This window comes from Fistularia commersonii, chromosome 19 (genome assembly GCF_037954325.1).
Source record: "Fistularia commersonii isolate RoL2024-O1a breed Wild chromosome 19, RoL_Fcom_v1.0, whole genome shotgun sequence".
NCBI lineage: Eukaryota > Metazoa > Chordata > Actinopteri > Syngnathiformes > Fistulariidae > Fistularia > Fistularia commersonii.
The window spans coordinates 11,480,020-11,497,786 of record NC_141302.1 but is presented as its reverse complement, the minus strand read 5'-3'; the positions used below and the strand labels follow the sequence as shown (position 1 = coordinate 11,497,786).

The following is a 17,767-nucleotide window of genomic DNA, read 5'->3' as shown; positions in this document are numbered from 1 at the left end:
ACCTCAAATCCCATTGTTGAATTGGACCGCATATTGCAAAGAATTGTTTACACTTGTAATCTATCAATTTTTCCCTATGCACTGTTAACAGGCCACTTCAATGAGTTGTGTAGTTTTTCACTCCCTTCTGTCTAAGAGGCTGATTCTCCCTGGAGGGCACTAATATATTAACCCTCTTCATAAAAAATACAGAACTTATATATTTTTGTTTTTGCACTTGCCTAGAACTGACCGAAGTATCTATCTAGGCACTAGAATTTGTAATATTATCTAATATATTAACCCTCTTCATAGAAAATACAGAACTTATATATTTTGGTTTTCGCACTTGTCTAGAACTGACCGAAGCATCTACCTAAATACTAGAATTTGTGTCAGCCTCACAATGATCTGATTGGAGGGATTTATTCAAAAAGCTACAACCTATATAGTCCCTCTTAATACTTTCAAATGTGTTGGCGTAACTCGTTTATTATTTCCACTTGCTGAAAAAGACATTGCAGCTCAAGCCATGTGACTGTAGAGGGAGGAGAGTGATTGGCATGTTAGAAGCCAACACAGCAGCTGTAAATACTCATTTTTCAACATTCCAGCGGTTTGTCAGTGCCGCCGATCAACCGCAGGGCTGCAGAGAATGTGTCAACACTCGCCGGCTTGACAGCCAAAGAAAAGCAGCTGATGAAGATAGTTACTTGGAGAATCTCTGCGCCCAACTGTGTTTGAGAAAAACAATTAACCTTAACTAATATTACAATATAATTATCAATCGTGCATTTATGTGAAAGTACAACGTTGGCATCATAGTGCATTGGAGTGTAGTCATTGGCTTGTTCTTAAAATAAACAGAAAAAAATATTAACGTAACAGTCAAACTAATGATGCAGGTTAGTGATGCAAACAAAAAGCAGAAGCACAAAAATGTGTGTGTAGGGGGTTCCTTGATTGAGATGATTGACGTGACGTTCGCAGAATATTGCTATAAGTGTCAAAAAGGTAAAAACCAGGTTCACAAAACCTGGCCCAATCTTCATGTTCCCGTTGATAATCTGCAGCTATGCGTACCACCGTGAACACCACAGGCCACCGTGCAAATATGTCACTACGGTTCAACTGCAAACACAGTATCTGCATGATGAATTTGTCCTTGCTTTTTCACATGTGAGAGATAACCTGCCTGGTACCTTCTTCCTGCTGGCAGCAGCATGTGAATAAAGCTAAAGGGGCTTTATTGTGTCATATTAATAACCCCATCACAATGAATGTCTGTGCTGTGTAAGTGACTTTTAATTGAGCATCCTTTTTTTTTGACAGTCTTGACAAAGAGGAGATATCATATGCCAATTTTTTTGGTTTAGATTTGACACATAAGACCTTTTGACAAGAATAAAAAAATGCTTGATGCTTGAAAAAAACAAAACTCAAAGAAAATAAAGAAAACAAAATAAATACAAGCTAAAAAATAATGGTGTCAAGTTTTTTTACAAGTTTGTTCAGCATATTTAGTCTTTAAAAACACTGGATACGTATTTATGAGACAGACTCACAGACACTAGTCAAGGACAGAGCACACCTCACATATTCGGCTATATTGTTGTGGATTTTACATTTATAGTTTAATAGTGGTGCAAAAAAGGTTTGCTGTAAACGCTGCAAAGAAGCAATCCCACAAACATTTCAGGTGCAAGCGCCCTAATCCCCCGTGCTCACAATGTCAAGTAACCCTGAAAAAGACAATGAATTCATCGCAAGGAGAAAATGTGAATTTCCTGGAACAGTAAAAGGACGGCCGGAAAGTCGAGTTAATATTGTCAGTCGCCACTAGAGGCGCTAGTTTCACGTGCCCTATTATTTTTGATCCGTCAAGCCACCGGAAGTGACCTGTCAGAAAAACGGAAAGGGTTAGTGGATTTCCAGGTACGTCCAAAAAAATAACAACAGAGGATTAGTTTTGTCTTTATGACCATTTATATGTAGAGATCCGACTATCATTGTATACGTTATAAGGTATAGAATACAGTTACTCAACTTAAGCCCGGACAGATTACCTATTGATGCTGGCCTTGCCACCGATGTGACTACTGTCAACGTAAGCTAGGCTACATTATCAAAGTAAGTTTAATCTACATTCCCTGAAAGTTTTTTTTTACAACAAGAATTCTGTTTTGTTCTATCTGTCATATAACGTGTTAAATTGGTCGTCTCTGGCAGGATGGAGTGACAGGGAATAGAAATGCGTTCTTGTAGTGTCCACCCGTGGCTAATAAGACGTTCATTTAGCTTCGAAACTTTCGAGAAAAAAAAATGCTGTTTCAAACAAGAAGTCTTGTCCATGCTTTGTGGAACAATACATACTAAAAACCATAATTGGAAACGTCAATTCTGGAAGTCAGCTTTTCTTTAACTCGTTTTCGTCGCTATTCTGACTGAACTAGGGAAATATAGATGACGTTAGATGTCGAAGACGTCGCCTAACCAATGTGGCGACAAGTCAGTAATAGAAGACTATAATGTTGTTAGTTTTTCCTATAATTCTCTTGCCAAGTCTCAAGCATCCATCCGTGATTCCCATGAGAGGTTCAACGGGGAGGCTTTACCCTCCCTTTCTGAGTTCAAATCGGCGGTGACGTTTAGTGATGCATCACCGGGGTCCCTCCCTTCCAATCTCGTGTATTGTTTCCCTGGAAGGGATGTGAAGATTCGGAAAAACTAGCTCTGGTTGTATCTTTGTGTCGGCCGAGTAACAAACTTTTTTCGGTGACCATGGCTATGGGCAGGCGGCATTCTTACACCCCCCGGGTGAGTAGCGCGGATTCAATATATGAAGCTATATGTTGCTCCTTATTTGTTTTTCGGATTGTAAGAAAAAGGCTTCCTCTCATCATCATGAGGCAATGGGTTCAGTTATAAAAGATTGAAGACGAATCGTTTGTTGTACTTACCATACAGTGGATGTTTGATTCAGCTTGCTGCATATTCTTGGATAGGATATGTTTGGGTGGAACTCGGGTCCCTCTGTAAGCCTGTAAAGAAATGAAAGCTGTTTATCTTATTTAAAATCCTCAGACAGGCTTTTGTCCCCATTAATCCCATTAAACTAGTATTTGCTCCCCTTAGTTTCTTGAAAACTGACCTCTGCTCCTTTATCAGCGACAAAAAATCCTGCACCCTGGCCTCTATTTTAGGGCTGGGATCAATGCTATTTGCCCTGTGGTGTAGAAACTACTGGCAGCGTGACTTCACATGTCACAGCTATATAAAAGGATTACACTTCTCCACAGTCCTACTTGGTCCTGAATGAGCACCTCTGTGTTAGCGAGAAAATATCTTCTGTGGGTTCAGACATATGACTAGGTGCATGAGTGTGTCGGTGTTCCACAAGCAAAAAAATGGCCCTTGGATGTTTTCAATACCTAAGACTTGAAGGTAACAGTTGGAGGGGAGTGAGACAGCCACAGTGACCTTGTGATAAAATACATTTTTGTCACAATAAGTAATAATGTTTTTACAGATAGTTTTGTTTATTAGGATTGAGAAAAGTGTGAACTGATGTCACCAGTCGCACTTTTTCAAGACACCACCCCTACTTGTCCCCCTCTCCTTGAAAACTTCAGTGATTTGGTGTGTCATCCAGTGCTTTGTTATGGGAGGACTGGAGATTGTTGACTGCAATCGAACATATCTATTATTTGCTTTTCCACTGGATGTTTACATTCAGTTAATCTATATTTTAAAATAAATCTATAGTGGTCTACTTTATTTTTTAATAAAAAATAAATAAAATGTAAAAAAATATTATTATTATTGTTTTATTTTTAAAGAAATCTGTATTGGTTTTCTTTATGTTAAGCCAATCACTGTGACATACTGCATCGATTAGATGGCCTCAATGAACACTCCATCTGTGTTCACTCGAGCTCAGCTGTCTGATTACATATCATACAACTGTTGTATCCTATGTTGGATTTTTACATTTATTTTCTGAAATCTTCTTCCCCCAGTAGTGTTGCTTTACTTCACTTTGTTTTCAAAACATCACAGCATTGAAAATTCACACAACATTGCCAAAAATCAGTTAGAAATTACATTTGGCTACATACAAAAGCCACATAAGGATATGACTTAAAGTATTAATCGTGCGGGAGAGGGTATTTCTCTACCTTGACATATATAGTAACTTATTTCAGTATTGGAAAAAACAACTGGATATTCTCAGATTTTTTTTTTTCATATTGCCACGCCGAAGGATACAAATATATTAGGATAAAAAGGATAAAAATATAATTAATAGATCGAATATCATTTAGGAGCAGTTGAATCTGTGTCATATTATAACCTATTCTTTTTATTTATGTTTTCTTCGTCTTCATTATCCTGCTTTTGCCTCGGTAAATAGTTTCCCCTCAAATCTTTCTGATTTTCTCTCATCTATCTACAATGCTCTAGGTGACCAGCCAACTGATCAGCAAAATGAGCAGCTCGGGATCTATCGAGGCCGGTAAACCCCCCAAGGTAATATTTCCAGACATCCCAAAATTAGATGGAGAAGGAATCCATTTGTTTAAATTTGTCAATGATTCCCTAATTGATCTGGATTAACTTCTTTCCCGCTTCTTTTAGATTGGCTCTTTTGTGGAGGTGATTGGGAAGGGTCAGCGTGGCACTGTCGCCTACATCGGTGCCACCCTCTTTGCCTCGGGGAAATGGGTGGGTGTCATTCTAGATGAGCCTAAAGGCAAGAACGATGGCACCGTGCAAGGGAAACGATACTTCACGTGTGAGGAAAATCGCGGGATATTTGTCAGACAATCCCAGGTATGTGTATTATATGAGCTGTAACGTTAGTATGAATGCTTGTTTTGGATGAGTTGATGGTGCACTGCCTTGAATATTTCAGGTCTCCCGTTATTTTCTGATATTCTTAGCAGGGAAAAAATGCTTGTGCAGTCAGCCTGCTTTTTTGTTAACTCTTATAAAGGACATGATAAGACTTTCCTCCTGACAGTATGAGCAGGCAAAGTATCAGAAACAAGCAGTACAGCTGGAAATGATGTTTATATGGCAAATTCAACCAATGTATTGTTTGTTTTTCTATTCAAAATAATCACCCAAAAAGACTTTCCTTCTACAATTATTGTGAATGCACATGTTCAGAAAATTGGGACCAACTTCTTAAAACAAAAAATTAATTATTGAGCGGCATGTACGCACCCTAAACTCTGTCCATGGTGGTTAACTAATGTGCCGAAGCATGAAGATGGAATCTGCTTCATCATGCTGTCCTGTCAATTTCCAGCTCCAGGTGGTTGAAGATCCTTCCAGTGCTGCCTCCTCAGACCCCCCTGAGTCGGTCGCCAGCAAGATAGCAAGACAGAAAGGTGAGTGTCATTAGCACAGTTTGATATCTTTCTTCGTCGTATAAAAATGCTATATCGCACATAACATTTGTTTTGTTGTTCTTTTTTTTTTTTTTTTAAACCAGAGATTTCTGAGACTCCCAAATCAACCAAACAGGTAGGCGACCATTCTCACCTCATCCTCTTCTGCTAACTGGAGGCAATGAATGAAATGATGGCCATTGTGTGCTAACTTTTATGTTTTTTTTCTGAATACCTTTTCAGACCCCTAGCAGCCTCAAGAAGGTAGAAACATTAGAATCATCCTGCTTTTTTTCCCCTCTTCTTGGGTCTCATTACTCACACTGAGTGGCAACTCATGCTGTTTTTCCATTTGTTGACATCTGCATGGGACATGAAGACATCAAGTCTCACAAGATCTTTCTACAAATTGTTTTCTTAATTTGTACTCACTTTTTGCACAGAGAATGCATCTTTAATTTTGCCATCATTATCTTTTAAATTTTTTTGGTATAAATTAACATATTAGCATGATCACACAGCAGCAAATATGACTGACTTTTGTGTCACTTCTTTCTGACTCTTGCTTTACTTATTGACTAAGTTTTCATCCCTGTTTTAACATTGTTGCACGAGTTCCAGTTGATGCCCCCATCTGTGTCTTGGGTTATTAATATAAAGATGACGTTAAATGTGGCCTGCTACTTTCAATGATCAGTCAGTTTAAACTAACACTTAACATGCCTATAATCTGCTGTTAATCTCTCGCCCTGCAACACCACTGCTGGATGTTTGTCTGTGTCCCCCTCTGTGTTTTTGTGTACGTGTCTGTCCCTCTCTCTGCAAATCCTCTCCTCCTCTCCTCAGCCCTCTACCCGGCGCTCTGCCAAGGTGAGCTCATCAATAGCAGACTGTGGAGGCGAAAGGCTCAAAAAAAGATTGGGAAGCTCTCTAAATTTTGCAACATTTGTCACTCAATTGCTCAACTCCTTGAAAGGTCTTTGATAAGTGTTAGATCAAATCAAGGGCTCAAATATGCAAAGTCTTTCAAAATACCATGCATACACTCACTTAACCTCAAGCCATTGAACAGGGGACAGGCAAGGTTTGAGCTTGCTTTTGAAGGATTCCCTGTAATATTTGCTTGCAGTTTAGCAACTGGCACTGTTTCGATGATCCTTTTGTAGGTTGGACAGGAAAATTGTGCTCCACTTTAAGATTGCATGTGTTACAGTTTCAGAGAAAAAGGGAGCATCAATAATGTAATCATTTCGTTGACCTCAAAAACTTTGAGGTGTTATAAGTGGAATATGTTTCTTTGGTTAAAGATTACAAGGTTAAAGATAGTTTTAATAGCCCTGGCATAATGACATATTAATCTTTGTACTGTGGATATGTCTGTTATGTCATTTCAGTAATCAAGTGCAATTTGTGCCAATGGAAACAATCAATACAAATCTTAATGACTGCTTTTCTTCTAAGATCTGTTTCAAGTTCATTTCATTTTATGACTAACAGAACAACAAAGACTGTATTCAAATTTAATTCTATAAATAATTTGTGCAACTTTAAAATTATTTCTCACGAAGGCTCCAAAAAAGGCAGATTATAACATCACTATCTTAAAATGCAACTCCACATATATTTGATATAATTCAACGATTAACATTCTGTTACTATTTACAAAGATTCCATGCTGATTAATAGAGCAATTGTTTGATTTCTATGCTGACATCCTGCAAGCCAGTTACTTGCAGGCTGCAGACAAAATGGTCTTAATATTTTGGAGATTTAAGTTTGTGTATGCTTCACCTTTGATAGAAACTATAGCTATAATCCAGAGACAGTTAAACTTCAAAACATAGGATAATGTCACCAAGAGGCATGCTAAGATCCAGTGTTTGATAGCCTCACAAATAATCATCGTCTCAAATGTTTTGAATACCGAGAGATATAACACAGTCTCTGTGATCCCACTGTGGTAGTGGACCACACCAAGTCGCCTGGCCCCAGCCACCTCCCTCCCTTCCCTCTTGGTACGACCCCCGAGCCGCTCCAGATTATCCCTCATGGTATGCTCCACCAGCTCGCCCGTTTTTGCACTGGGAGTGGTGAATATTCTGGTCGCTGAGATGTGGTGGATTTTGCCTTCCAATAATGGGAAGTGAAATTAAACTAGACAGTATCTGGTATTTGGGATAAACCATCACAATGTCTGTGGCACAGCCAAGTATGGGACGGTCACTCTTTTACTCTTCATAAAAGGAGTTTATTCACAGTGGGAGAAGTTACCATTTTGTATGGACGTTCACAGACTTTTCACCTTAGAAATAAAGCTGGTGAAAATGTCTTCCTGTCCGTAAGTTGCACTGGTTGCACTCACTTTCGACTTTTCTCTCTGTACTCCATCCTTCATTTTCCCTCTCGACCTCATCCTCTCCCACACGCGTTCCTTCGCCAGGGGTCTCGGGAGAGCTTATCTACCTCTCTGTCTGGAGATGTCAGTGAGGCAGGCCTATCCTCCCACCAGGGGGCACTGGCGGCTCCTGTCGTGCCTCAGCCCAGTGGGTCTCCTGCAGCAACTGCTGCTCCAGTCCCCGCTGCTCCAAGCAAGGTGAGTCGCCTGCGCTTCCAAAGTTCCAAAGTGCTACAATTGAAGGAATTGAATGAATAAAAAAAATGTATACACCCAGCAAGACCAGCTTTTTCTTAATTCAGTGTTTCCACACATCTTCTAAAATCCCGAAGGAACTGGAAGCTATTGGAATTATTTTGCAGTCATGGAAAACATATGGAGACTGAAGACAGAGAAAAATGTCCTAAAAAAACTCCCAAATAGTATTTAAATGAATTCTTTAAGTCATTTTTAAGTCGACAAGAAGCTACTCTAAATTTGTTTTTAGAATCATTCAAAGTTGAATAATGAATTTGAACAAATAATTATCTTGAAAACATTTTGAGGAACTGCTTAATTTGGCCAAAAAGGCAAGAAATGATTTGAAAACTACCAAGAAACTAGGCATAAAATTCTCTGACGTCTTAACATTAAATCACTCACAAAAAAAATGGATTAAGATGAATGAGTAGGAAACCACATTACTTGGCAAAAAATCTTTAGATTTATTTAAAAGTCCATTAAAAAATGTACCTGCAAATTTGCATCACTTGAACTTTTGAGGAAAAAAAAAAAAGTAAAGATAGGTACCCTATTATGTTGCATCTCCACTTTGTCATTTACCTTCATATTCATCATTTTATTTTTCCATTATTTGTCCAGGTGGAACCTGCACTTTCCAAGCAGGTAGTGTTTGAATGACACCAGTGCATGCTGATGATACCTGGCATGAGTTAACTAACCAACTTTGGTCTCTCAGCCGACACGAGTTAACTATCTTCTTATGTCCTTACATTGCATGGACAGCTGAATCCCACTTTGTGTTCGGGGGCTAATAAAAGGATGAATTGAGGAACCTATCCAGAACATTTCTCAAATGCTGTGGATTTTTGGTGACTGACCTCAAAAATAGTTTTTACTAATTTTCCTTACTACCAGGTGCTCATATCTTGGGGATTGAATCTATCACTGCAAATTCTTAAAGTTTCCCTCATGTCATCACATTTGACGCTTGACTTGTCTCTTGTATCCTCTTGCACTTCTTGTTTTTTCACTCGTCTTTCTAATTTGACCCCCCTTACTAGGAAGAGGAGTCTCTGCGAGCACAGGTCAAGGACCTGGATGAGAAGTTGGAGACGCTGAAGATGAAGCGAACCGAGGACAAGGCCAAACTGAAGGAGCTGGAGAAATACAAGATCCAGCTGGAGCAGCTTCAGGAGTGGAAGACCAAAATGCAGGAGCAGCAGGCAGAGCTGCAGAAACAGCTCAAAGAGGCCAAGAAGGTCAATTGAAAAACGAAGTAGTAGTCTCTGTAATGTAAATCTCCTGACTTATCAAAATGTGGCTTTTTAAAGCTCTACGTTGTGCTATTTCCGCCCAGGACTTACGTGAGGCTCTGGAGGCCAAAGACCGCTACACGGAGGAGATGTCTGACACAGCAGACGCCATTGAGATGGCCACTCTGGACAAAGAGATGGCTGAAGAACGAGCGGAGTCTCTGCAGTTGGAGGTGGATACGCTTAAAGAAAGAGTGGAAGAGCTCTCCATGGACCTGGAGATTCTCCGACATGAGATTTCAGAGAAAGGTTTGTGAGTTTTTTTTTTGTTTGTTTTTTTTTCTGTTTTTCTTATAATGTTGTCCATCATTACTGTGTTGTTCCCTTTTTCACCTGCAGGCTCGGATGGAGCTGCTTCAAGTTACCATGTCAAACAGCTGGAGGAGCAGAATGCCAGACTAAAGGAGGCTCTGGTCAGGTCAGTGAAGATGGACCGTATTATATCCACACATTGTATTGCCACGGCCCAAAAGCAATCTGTGGAGACCGAATATCTACTATAGTAGAAATAAGGCATATGGGAATATAAGCATACTTTTTTAGTTAAAAAAGATAGTGTACTTGTCTTAACTAACCAGGTATATCATGTGTTGCATAAACACAAATAAATTCACTGAATCAAGAAGTAGTAGTTTCTTTTGCTTATCCACCAGAACCCTCATATTTTGCTAATCTTTATGGTAATTTAATTCATACTCTTTCCACTTAATAGAAACCAGTGGTAGGAAGAGCAACAAAACAGTAAATTGTTTGTCCCTGCACAATCTCTCAATCTCTCTCAATGCTAATAATTTTCAGGAGCTCAAATAACCCCAACGTCGAGGTATCAAAATCATTTCACTTTTAGTAACCACCAAGAAGTAAATGCAGATTCACATTTTCTCCACAGGATGCGTGACCTGTCTGCTTCGGAGAAACAGGAGCATCTGAAGCTGCAGAAACAGACGGAGAAGAAGACCACCGAGCTGGAGACCCTGAGGGCTCAGAAGGAAAAACTCCAGGAGGAGGTCAAGGTGGCCGAGTCCACAATCGATGAACTGAAAGAGCAGGTAAAGCTCAGTGAGCACAAGAGCTAACGAAGCAGCATGTAAACGTCTTTGTTGGCGAACTATGTGATCTTAGACTCTACCCACCCACTTGGTTGCACCAGGTGGATGCAGCCCTGGGATCAGAGGAGATGGTTGAAACCCTGACAGAGAGGAATCTGGACCTGGAGGAAAAAGTCAGAGAGATGAGAGAAACCGTGACTGATCTGGTCAGTTTATATTTAATAATAAAGCTGTTGGTTTAGGATTAACATAGCTTGTTGTTGTCTAGGTTTAAGTGACAAGCCTTTTCAAAGAATAAAAGACATAAAAAGTGTAATTAAATTTAATGATTAACTTATCAACATTGATAGAGGGGGGGGCTCTGAATTTCCATAGGATTATCTTAAGCATCATCCAGCCTGAAACGCATGCTGGAAACAGTGGTCCATGTCTGGGGAAGATTTTAAGTTGATCCATGAAAGCTTAGAGGATCTTTTAGTGACAAAATAAAAAAGGAGTCTGGCCACAACATTTGTGTTTTCCCCCTGAATCCATAGGAGGCCATGAATGAAATGAACGATGAGCTCCAGGAGAATGCAAGGGAGACAGAAATGGAGCTGAGGGAGCAGCTGGACCTGAGTGTAACAAAGGTCCGAGAGGCAGAAAAGAGGGTGGAGGCTGCACAGGAAACTGTAGCTGATTACCAGCAGACCATCACCAAATACAGGGAGCTCACCACTAGACTGCAGGTGGGTGCATATTTTAGGATAGATGATGTCCTGAAACATTATCTATAGGAGCATTGAGTCAAAGTTTCTTTTGTTTTATCTGCGCCAGGAGGCCAACAAAGACCTGCTCAGTCAGCAGAGCTCCAATACCGATCAAGTTCAGCAAGCTCCTGCTGAACTGTTTGACTTCAAGATCAAGTTTGCAGAGACAAAGGCTTATGCCAAGGTAGGGTGTGTATGTGTGTGCGTGAGTGCGGTAATTAGTTCATACCTGTCAGATTTTTTAATGTGCTTCATTCCTGAAAGTAAATACTGTGTGTCCCCAGGCCATCGAGATGGAGCTGAGAAAAATGGAGGTGGCTCAGGCCAACAGACAGGTCTCCCTACTCACCTCCTTTATGCCAGATTCCTTCCTCCGTCATGGCGGAGACCATGACTGCATTCTGGTGCTGCTGCTCATCCCCAGGATCATTTGCAAGGTGCGTGGCTGTCTTGCTTTTTTAATGACATTGTTTAGATTCTATTTCATATCTATGCATCTAGTCAATCCCAAATGCCTTTACCTCCACTTGTGGCTGAAATTAGCACATTTCTTTAACTTCACTTTAACCTGCTGCTCCCTGCAGGCCGAGCTGATCAGTAAACAAGCCCAGGATAAGTTTGACTTGAGTGGCAATATCGCCGAGGTGACACGCTTGAGAGGTGCTCCCGGCGAACAGCGCAGCTTTGCCTCGGGGCTCGTCTACTCACTCAGCCTGCTCCAAGCCACCCTGCACAAATACGAACAGTAAGCAACTTCATCCCAGTTGTAATATACAGTGAACGTTAGGATTCATTTACCAAGTATAATAATTTATAGATAGAGATCATACCTTTTAGCAGATAAGGTACCTGTTGGTGAAGCAAGAACACACAAAACAAATATTAAACACAAATGTACCATCAAACAATCTACAGCACTAAAATGAACACATATTTCCTGAGGAGAGACACAGAAAGCATGACCTACAGCAGGTTGATTCAAAGTTATATCAAAGAATTCAAGCTGACGAGACTGTTGATTATTTTTTTTTTTTTGACCACCAAAGTTTAAATGGAAGTCTTCACAAATTTTGAGATGTTTTCTTACAAGGTTCTCATTAATCAACATTGTCAAGACTATTTTCAGTCCGTTTATCATCCCTTTGTTTGATATTGTAAACCAAAGACAGAAACACAAAGGGTGTGTCTTTTTTTGGCCGCAGGGCTCTGAACAATTGCAGCGTGGAGGTTTTCAAGCGCTTTGGAACACTCTACTCTGAAATGAGCTTCCATGAACGTGCACTGGATTATTTAATTGACCTGCTGCATAAGGACCAATTGGATGAGACGGTTCAGGTGGAGCCTCTGACAAAGGCCATCAAGTACTATCAGGTAACATGATCATGTGGGTTAACTTGAATCTCCCAAAACTGATGTCTGAAGAATGGTTTTTATAACATACATGAATGACAGTATCATCAAACCCTCAATATTTGGTCTGTATTTGAGCAAGTCATGTTTAACATTTGCCTGCAAGGACAGTAAACTACAATGACAAAACAGACTGTAAAAGCATTAAAAAATCGTTAACCCAGAAGCAGAGGAAAACTATAATTATCTCAGCAATCATGGGGCAATCTTTATTTTCCTCTCTGTTTTATATCTTGACATCCTCTCTTAATTCTATCTCTTTGTTTTACAGACCAGATGGCACCAGCTTGTGGCTTTTATGCTTCAATGTAGTGCTTTTTCCTTCAATATTTCAATTTTATTTAATGTGGCCATGAAGTTTCGTTTCTTTTAATACCAGTATCTTCATAAATTAGTTCCCGAGTTCTAGAGATTGTGAAGAATTGGGAAAAAAAAATCCATATATATCTATTTAGATGTATCATTTTAGTAGTAAGAATGGCATCTTAAAATTCCATGTTTTTTTTTTTTTAATTTGTGGCAGTATAAAGGCCGAGCAGACACTTTTCTAGAATTTCAGCCATGATTTATAAGCATAGTACACAAGTGTACTGTGAGAAAACAAAGTGATCTGAACAGCGCTGTTCATTTCTCTATGCAGTAGTGGTTTAGCAATCCAAGCGCAGTACATTTAACACAGCAAGTCACTGTTTTTGTCTTCCAGCAACTGTACAGTGTCCATCTGGCAGATCACACTGAGGACTGCACAGTGCAGCTGGCCGACCACATCAAGGTACTGATGATTCTCTGAAGCTTTGACCCCTTTGATTCTTAGACTTTGACACGATCTGCTTATTTAGCCTATGAAACTTGACTGAATTTCAGGTGAAATGTCTTTTTTGATTAAAAGCAAACTTTGTCACAACATTGAATTTTAGCAAGTAGCGGTAACAAACTGAATTGCCCCTGTGATCTGCAGTTCATCCAGAGTGCACTCGACTGTATGGGCGTGGAGGTCGCTCGCCTGCGGGTGTTCATGGCAGCAGGTCAGGAGGAATCTGTCCTTGCTGTCCTTCTCAAGGACCTGGACACTTCCTGCTCCGACATTAAGCAGTTCTGTAAGAAGATCCGGCGCCGTATGCCCGGGACAGATGTTGCAGGAGTACCTGCGGCGCTTAGATTTGGAGCACCGGTATAGGATGGGGAAGGGACGCACACAACTCTTAAAACCGATAAGAGTTGTTAAATGACTGAAGCTTGATTTGTCCGTTCCTCGTAGGTGTCAGAGACACTGACAGAGTGCAGAAGGCAGCTGACCCGCTTGGTGGCGGTACTGCAAGAACTGGCTGCAGCCGGCGCTCAGTTGGTCGCGCCGCTGGCTGAGCAGGAAGGGCTGAGTAGTGTCAAACTAGAGGACATCGCAGCTAAAACTGTGGAGCAGGTAGTGAATCACAGTGCACTTTGCCTTTGGTCCCTTTGTCAATGGGAGATGTTTTACCATAAATTGGTAATAAATGTTTTACCCTAGTTGAGCTAGAATTCCTGGAAGGGAGAAAATGCTTCACTGCAGTTTAAAAGTAGTTTTATATTTTTCTTGTTATCTTTAATTTAAATGTCAATCTCAATGAAGGCAGTATATTACTAAAACAGAATCCCCTTAGCTCATGTCAATAGTATTATTTTCATCTATTTATTTACTATCATCCCTTTCTATTTTTTTTATCTGATTAATAATCTGCTCTTCTGACACAAGTTGCCTAGATATTTGTTTTAAGTTCAATTATTTTTCATCCATCCAGGTCTATGGCTCTCAGAGCCCGAACGCCCCGGACTGCCTGCGTCAGTCCTGTAGCTCAGTAATCGCTACCATGAACAAGATGGCCACAGCCATGCAGGAAGGAGAGTACGATGCAGACAAACCTCAGGGCAAGGTATTTGTGCACATTTACTGTCTGGATTGATATATTAAGACATTTTCAGACATTGTTATTCAATCATTTGCTACATTTCCTACCGCCTCAGACTCCTCCAGTGGAAACAAGAGCATCCACTGTCAGGGCTGAGATTACTGATGCTGAGGGTCTAGGAGTGAAACTTGAAGACAGAGAGACAGTCATCAAGGAGCTCAAGAAGTCCCTCAAGATCAAGGTAGTGTGGACTATTGTTTACCATCCTTTATTTGACATAGGAGGGAGGGCTGAGTGATTCATGAACATTTGTAATATCTCAAGAGTGAAATCCATAATGATAAATATTACAGTGCCTTCTTTGGCTTGGAGATTAATGTCTGTCACCCCTGACATAAAATAACAAACTTCTTTTTAATAACCAGCACCAGCACCACTGGCCTGATATTAGAACAATTAGTTGATGAAAAATTTTTGAAGCGTTTTGTTTATGATTTATTTGTCATATGTCAATTGATTTACTTTCTAACTAATTAAGATTTTAATCAAATAATTATGCATGCTTGGCTTAGGCTTACCAAGAATCACATGGCTAACAATAAATGTCATTATAGTGCCTGGCCCATGGAAGAGTAAAGCTGTTCTAACACTTAACGCCTCTCTTCACCAGGGAGAAGAGCTGAGTGAGGCCAGCGTCCGTCTCAGCCTCCTGGAGAAGAAGTTGGACACCTCCACCAAAGATGCAGATGAACGGGTGGAGAAAATTCAGACACAGTTGGACAAGAACATTGAACTGCTGAAGAAGAAAGAGAAGTAAGCACCAGACAGACCAAGAGTTTCATGTCTTGCTTCTTGTCACCCGTTCCTTACTCACCATACTCATCCGCAAATTCAGGGAATTTGAGGAGACAATGGACGCTCTGCAAGCTGACATTGACCAGTTGGAGGCGGAAAAGGCGGAGCTGAAACAACGAATCAACAACCAATCAAAGATGACAATCGAAGGCTTGCGAGCCTCGCCTGCTTCTGGAATAGCTTCCGTTGTTCATGGATCTGCAGCAGGTGCCTAGTTCTGATTTATAGACTCCAAATCAAAACGGGTTTCCACATTGAGTATCGATTACAAATTTCACATTGGTTCTCTTTGGACCAGGTTTGACTCCATCTATGGCTGGGTCGGTGGAGGTGGTGGACTCCCCGCTCCTACAGCAACAGCTTGAAGCTCAGAGACATGGCCTTAAACACCTGAAGAATGAAAACAACAGACTCAAGGTATGCCGGTGTGACGACTGCTTAACCGAGTTGAACTCCGGGAAGACTAATCTTGAGTATATTTGCATTCCAGGCAGAGAGGATGAGAGCCCAACTGGCCTCCCTGCCTCCACTCTGCCCAATCAAGCTGCCTCAAGTGTCCAAAGAGAGCTCCATGCCACCGGAGGGGCTCAATACAGGCATTTATCGGCGGACCGACCAACTGCTTGCCACCCTGCTCAAGCTGAGTGCAGAGTTCAAGGTGGTGGATGTTACAGGAAAGACAGCGGGTGCGTTGGTAGATGTCAGGTGAGTGAGATGGTTTGTTCAAGGAAATTAGTTATGTTGAGCTTGTTTTTCTCTGTCGTGTTTCCTTCAGTCAGTGCCAGTGCCCAGTTACTGGAGCAGACTGCCCGCCTGCAGAACCTCAGCGATGCTCTGTCCAAACTCAAGGTGATGTCTGAATGTTTTATAGTCCTTACCATTTCTAACACTTGAATCTGGCCTCTGAATTCTTCTTCTTCTTTTAGGGGGAAGTAGCTGAACACGTTGTCTCCTATCAGCCTGGAGCAAAGGCTACGTCAGACTTTGCAACATTTCCTGTCTCCTCCTTTGTTAAGGTGGTACCACACTGCACATAAACAACCCCCTCATCACTTCCATGATTATAAGTTGATGTTGTTAAGGTTATGATAAGCTGATGACATTTCATATTTGCTTTTGTCTTGCATTTATGTGTTTCAGGCCAAGGAGGAGAAGAAAGGAGGAACTGTGTATATGGGACGTGTGGCCATTCCTTGCCCCCCAGGACAAGAACAAGTCCACCGCCTTGTCCTCTCACAGCGGCAGCTGCAACAAGTGCACCGTCTACTCATGGCGTGAAAACCCCACATATCTGGCCTACAGCATCATTAAACCCCGATTTGAAGTTTCGCTCATTTTAGGAGAAGTTTCGCTCATATTCTGATTCCGACTTTACTTTCACATTCTATATTCCTTTTGTCTCGTCGTCATTCTCTCAATGACACTACAACCTTGAAATCAACATGACACAGCGGGTTATATATACCACTATGTATTGACTTACTCACAAATTATTATCTTTGTGTCCAGTTGAATTTCCTGAACGTTATCTGATGTATGAAGGAGTCACATTGTCATCACTGAAAGCAAATATCTTGTCACCAGTTTTGACTCTGAGAGGAAAAGATCTAATTTATATTGCACTTGCACCAATTACACTCTCTGTGTATTTTTTGTAATTACTCGTAGAATAAAACTTATCTTCATAAATCTTGATGTATTTAACGTGATTAAACATGCGACTCGGATAACTACCCCCCGTCCTTCCATAAACATTCCTGTACAAATCAAATTAGGGCTGCGTTAAAAAAATGAAAGCACTACAATACAAGACCTTTTGAAAATATTTCAAAAATGCAGAAAGAGGCCAACAAATCTTATAACATTTAAATAAATGTGAAAAAAACACTAGTTTGATCTTTAAAAAGTCACGATTAACCAAATATGCAAAAAAGTCCTCAAATGATCATTTATCGTGTACACAACATCCGTTCAAGGAGCTTTGTATAGTAACACTGGAAATGTGGCATACGGTTCTGCAGCACAATATTTTGAATACTTAGATGTCACCATTATACTGTCTTTAATTGAACCACACATCATCGGCAGCCCAGTCCTGGACCTGACTGTTTTTGTGCAGTGTAGGCACGGGATCGTGATGCTTGTGTTGGGGAGTTTGGGTTGGGTCTGTTTGGCGGACGCTCTCTCCTTCCTGAGTCAGCGCTTGTTTTCTGAAGCACAGTGAAGCTCATCATTTTAATGTGGAGCACCATCATGGACACAATGTCTTCAAGTCGTCCTATTTTTGGCCACATCTCCCAAAGCTTGAGGTCTAACCTTGCAGTTGATGTCATTTTTCCATGTTGGAATAGTGAGTGTGCCGCTTGATGTTGATGAGCCGCTGAATTTTTGTGTCATTCTCATTCTACAAATCTTGTTTCCATATTACAACACATACTAATAGCATGAATATACATTTTCATTTGTAAAGTTTGCTTAAAAAATTCAAATTGAGAATACAAGTTTATCAATGA

At 40.6% G+C, this 17,767-nt stretch overlaps 1 protein-coding gene across 11 annotated transcripts; it reads left to right on the top strand.

The window, feature by feature from the left end:
* The first annotated feature begins 1,855 nt into the window (after positions 1-1,855).
* Positions 1,856-16,943, top strand: LOC147223724 (dynactin subunit 1-like). 11 transcript variants are annotated; one of them, XM_086165741.1, is made up of 32 exons: positions 1,856-1,914; positions 4,444-4,509; positions 4,618-4,812; positions 5,294-5,375; positions 5,480-5,511; positions 5,619-5,639; positions 6,222-6,245; positions 7,340-7,426; positions 7,816-7,968; positions 8,632-8,655; positions 9,054-9,251; positions 9,350-9,554; positions 9,645-9,723; positions 10,195-10,354; positions 10,456-10,560; positions 10,891-11,082; positions 11,171-11,287; positions 11,388-11,540; positions 11,688-11,848; positions 12,306-12,474; positions 13,217-13,285; positions 13,472-13,684; positions 13,772-13,933; positions 14,292-14,423; positions 14,515-14,640; positions 15,070-15,212; positions 15,295-15,461; positions 15,553-15,671; positions 15,745-15,940; positions 16,030-16,103; positions 16,181-16,270; positions 16,395-16,943. In XM_086165741.1, exons 2-32 carry the CDS (start codon positions 4,468-4,470, stop codon positions 16,530-16,532), a joined length of 3,828 nt encoding a protein of 1,275 aa, XP_086021867.1. In that variant the 5' UTR covers positions 1,856-1,914; positions 4,444-4,467; the 3' UTR covers positions 16,533-16,943. The 11 variants fall into 11 exon arrangements, with proteins under 11 accessions (XP_086021867.1, XP_086021874.1, XP_086021866.1 ...); XM_086165740.1 differs by having other exon boundaries at positions 1,871-2,109; XM_086165737.1 differs by lacking the exon at positions 1,856-1,914 and adding an exon at positions 2,737-2,796.
* The last annotated feature ends 824 nt before the right edge of the window (positions 16,944-17,767 follow it).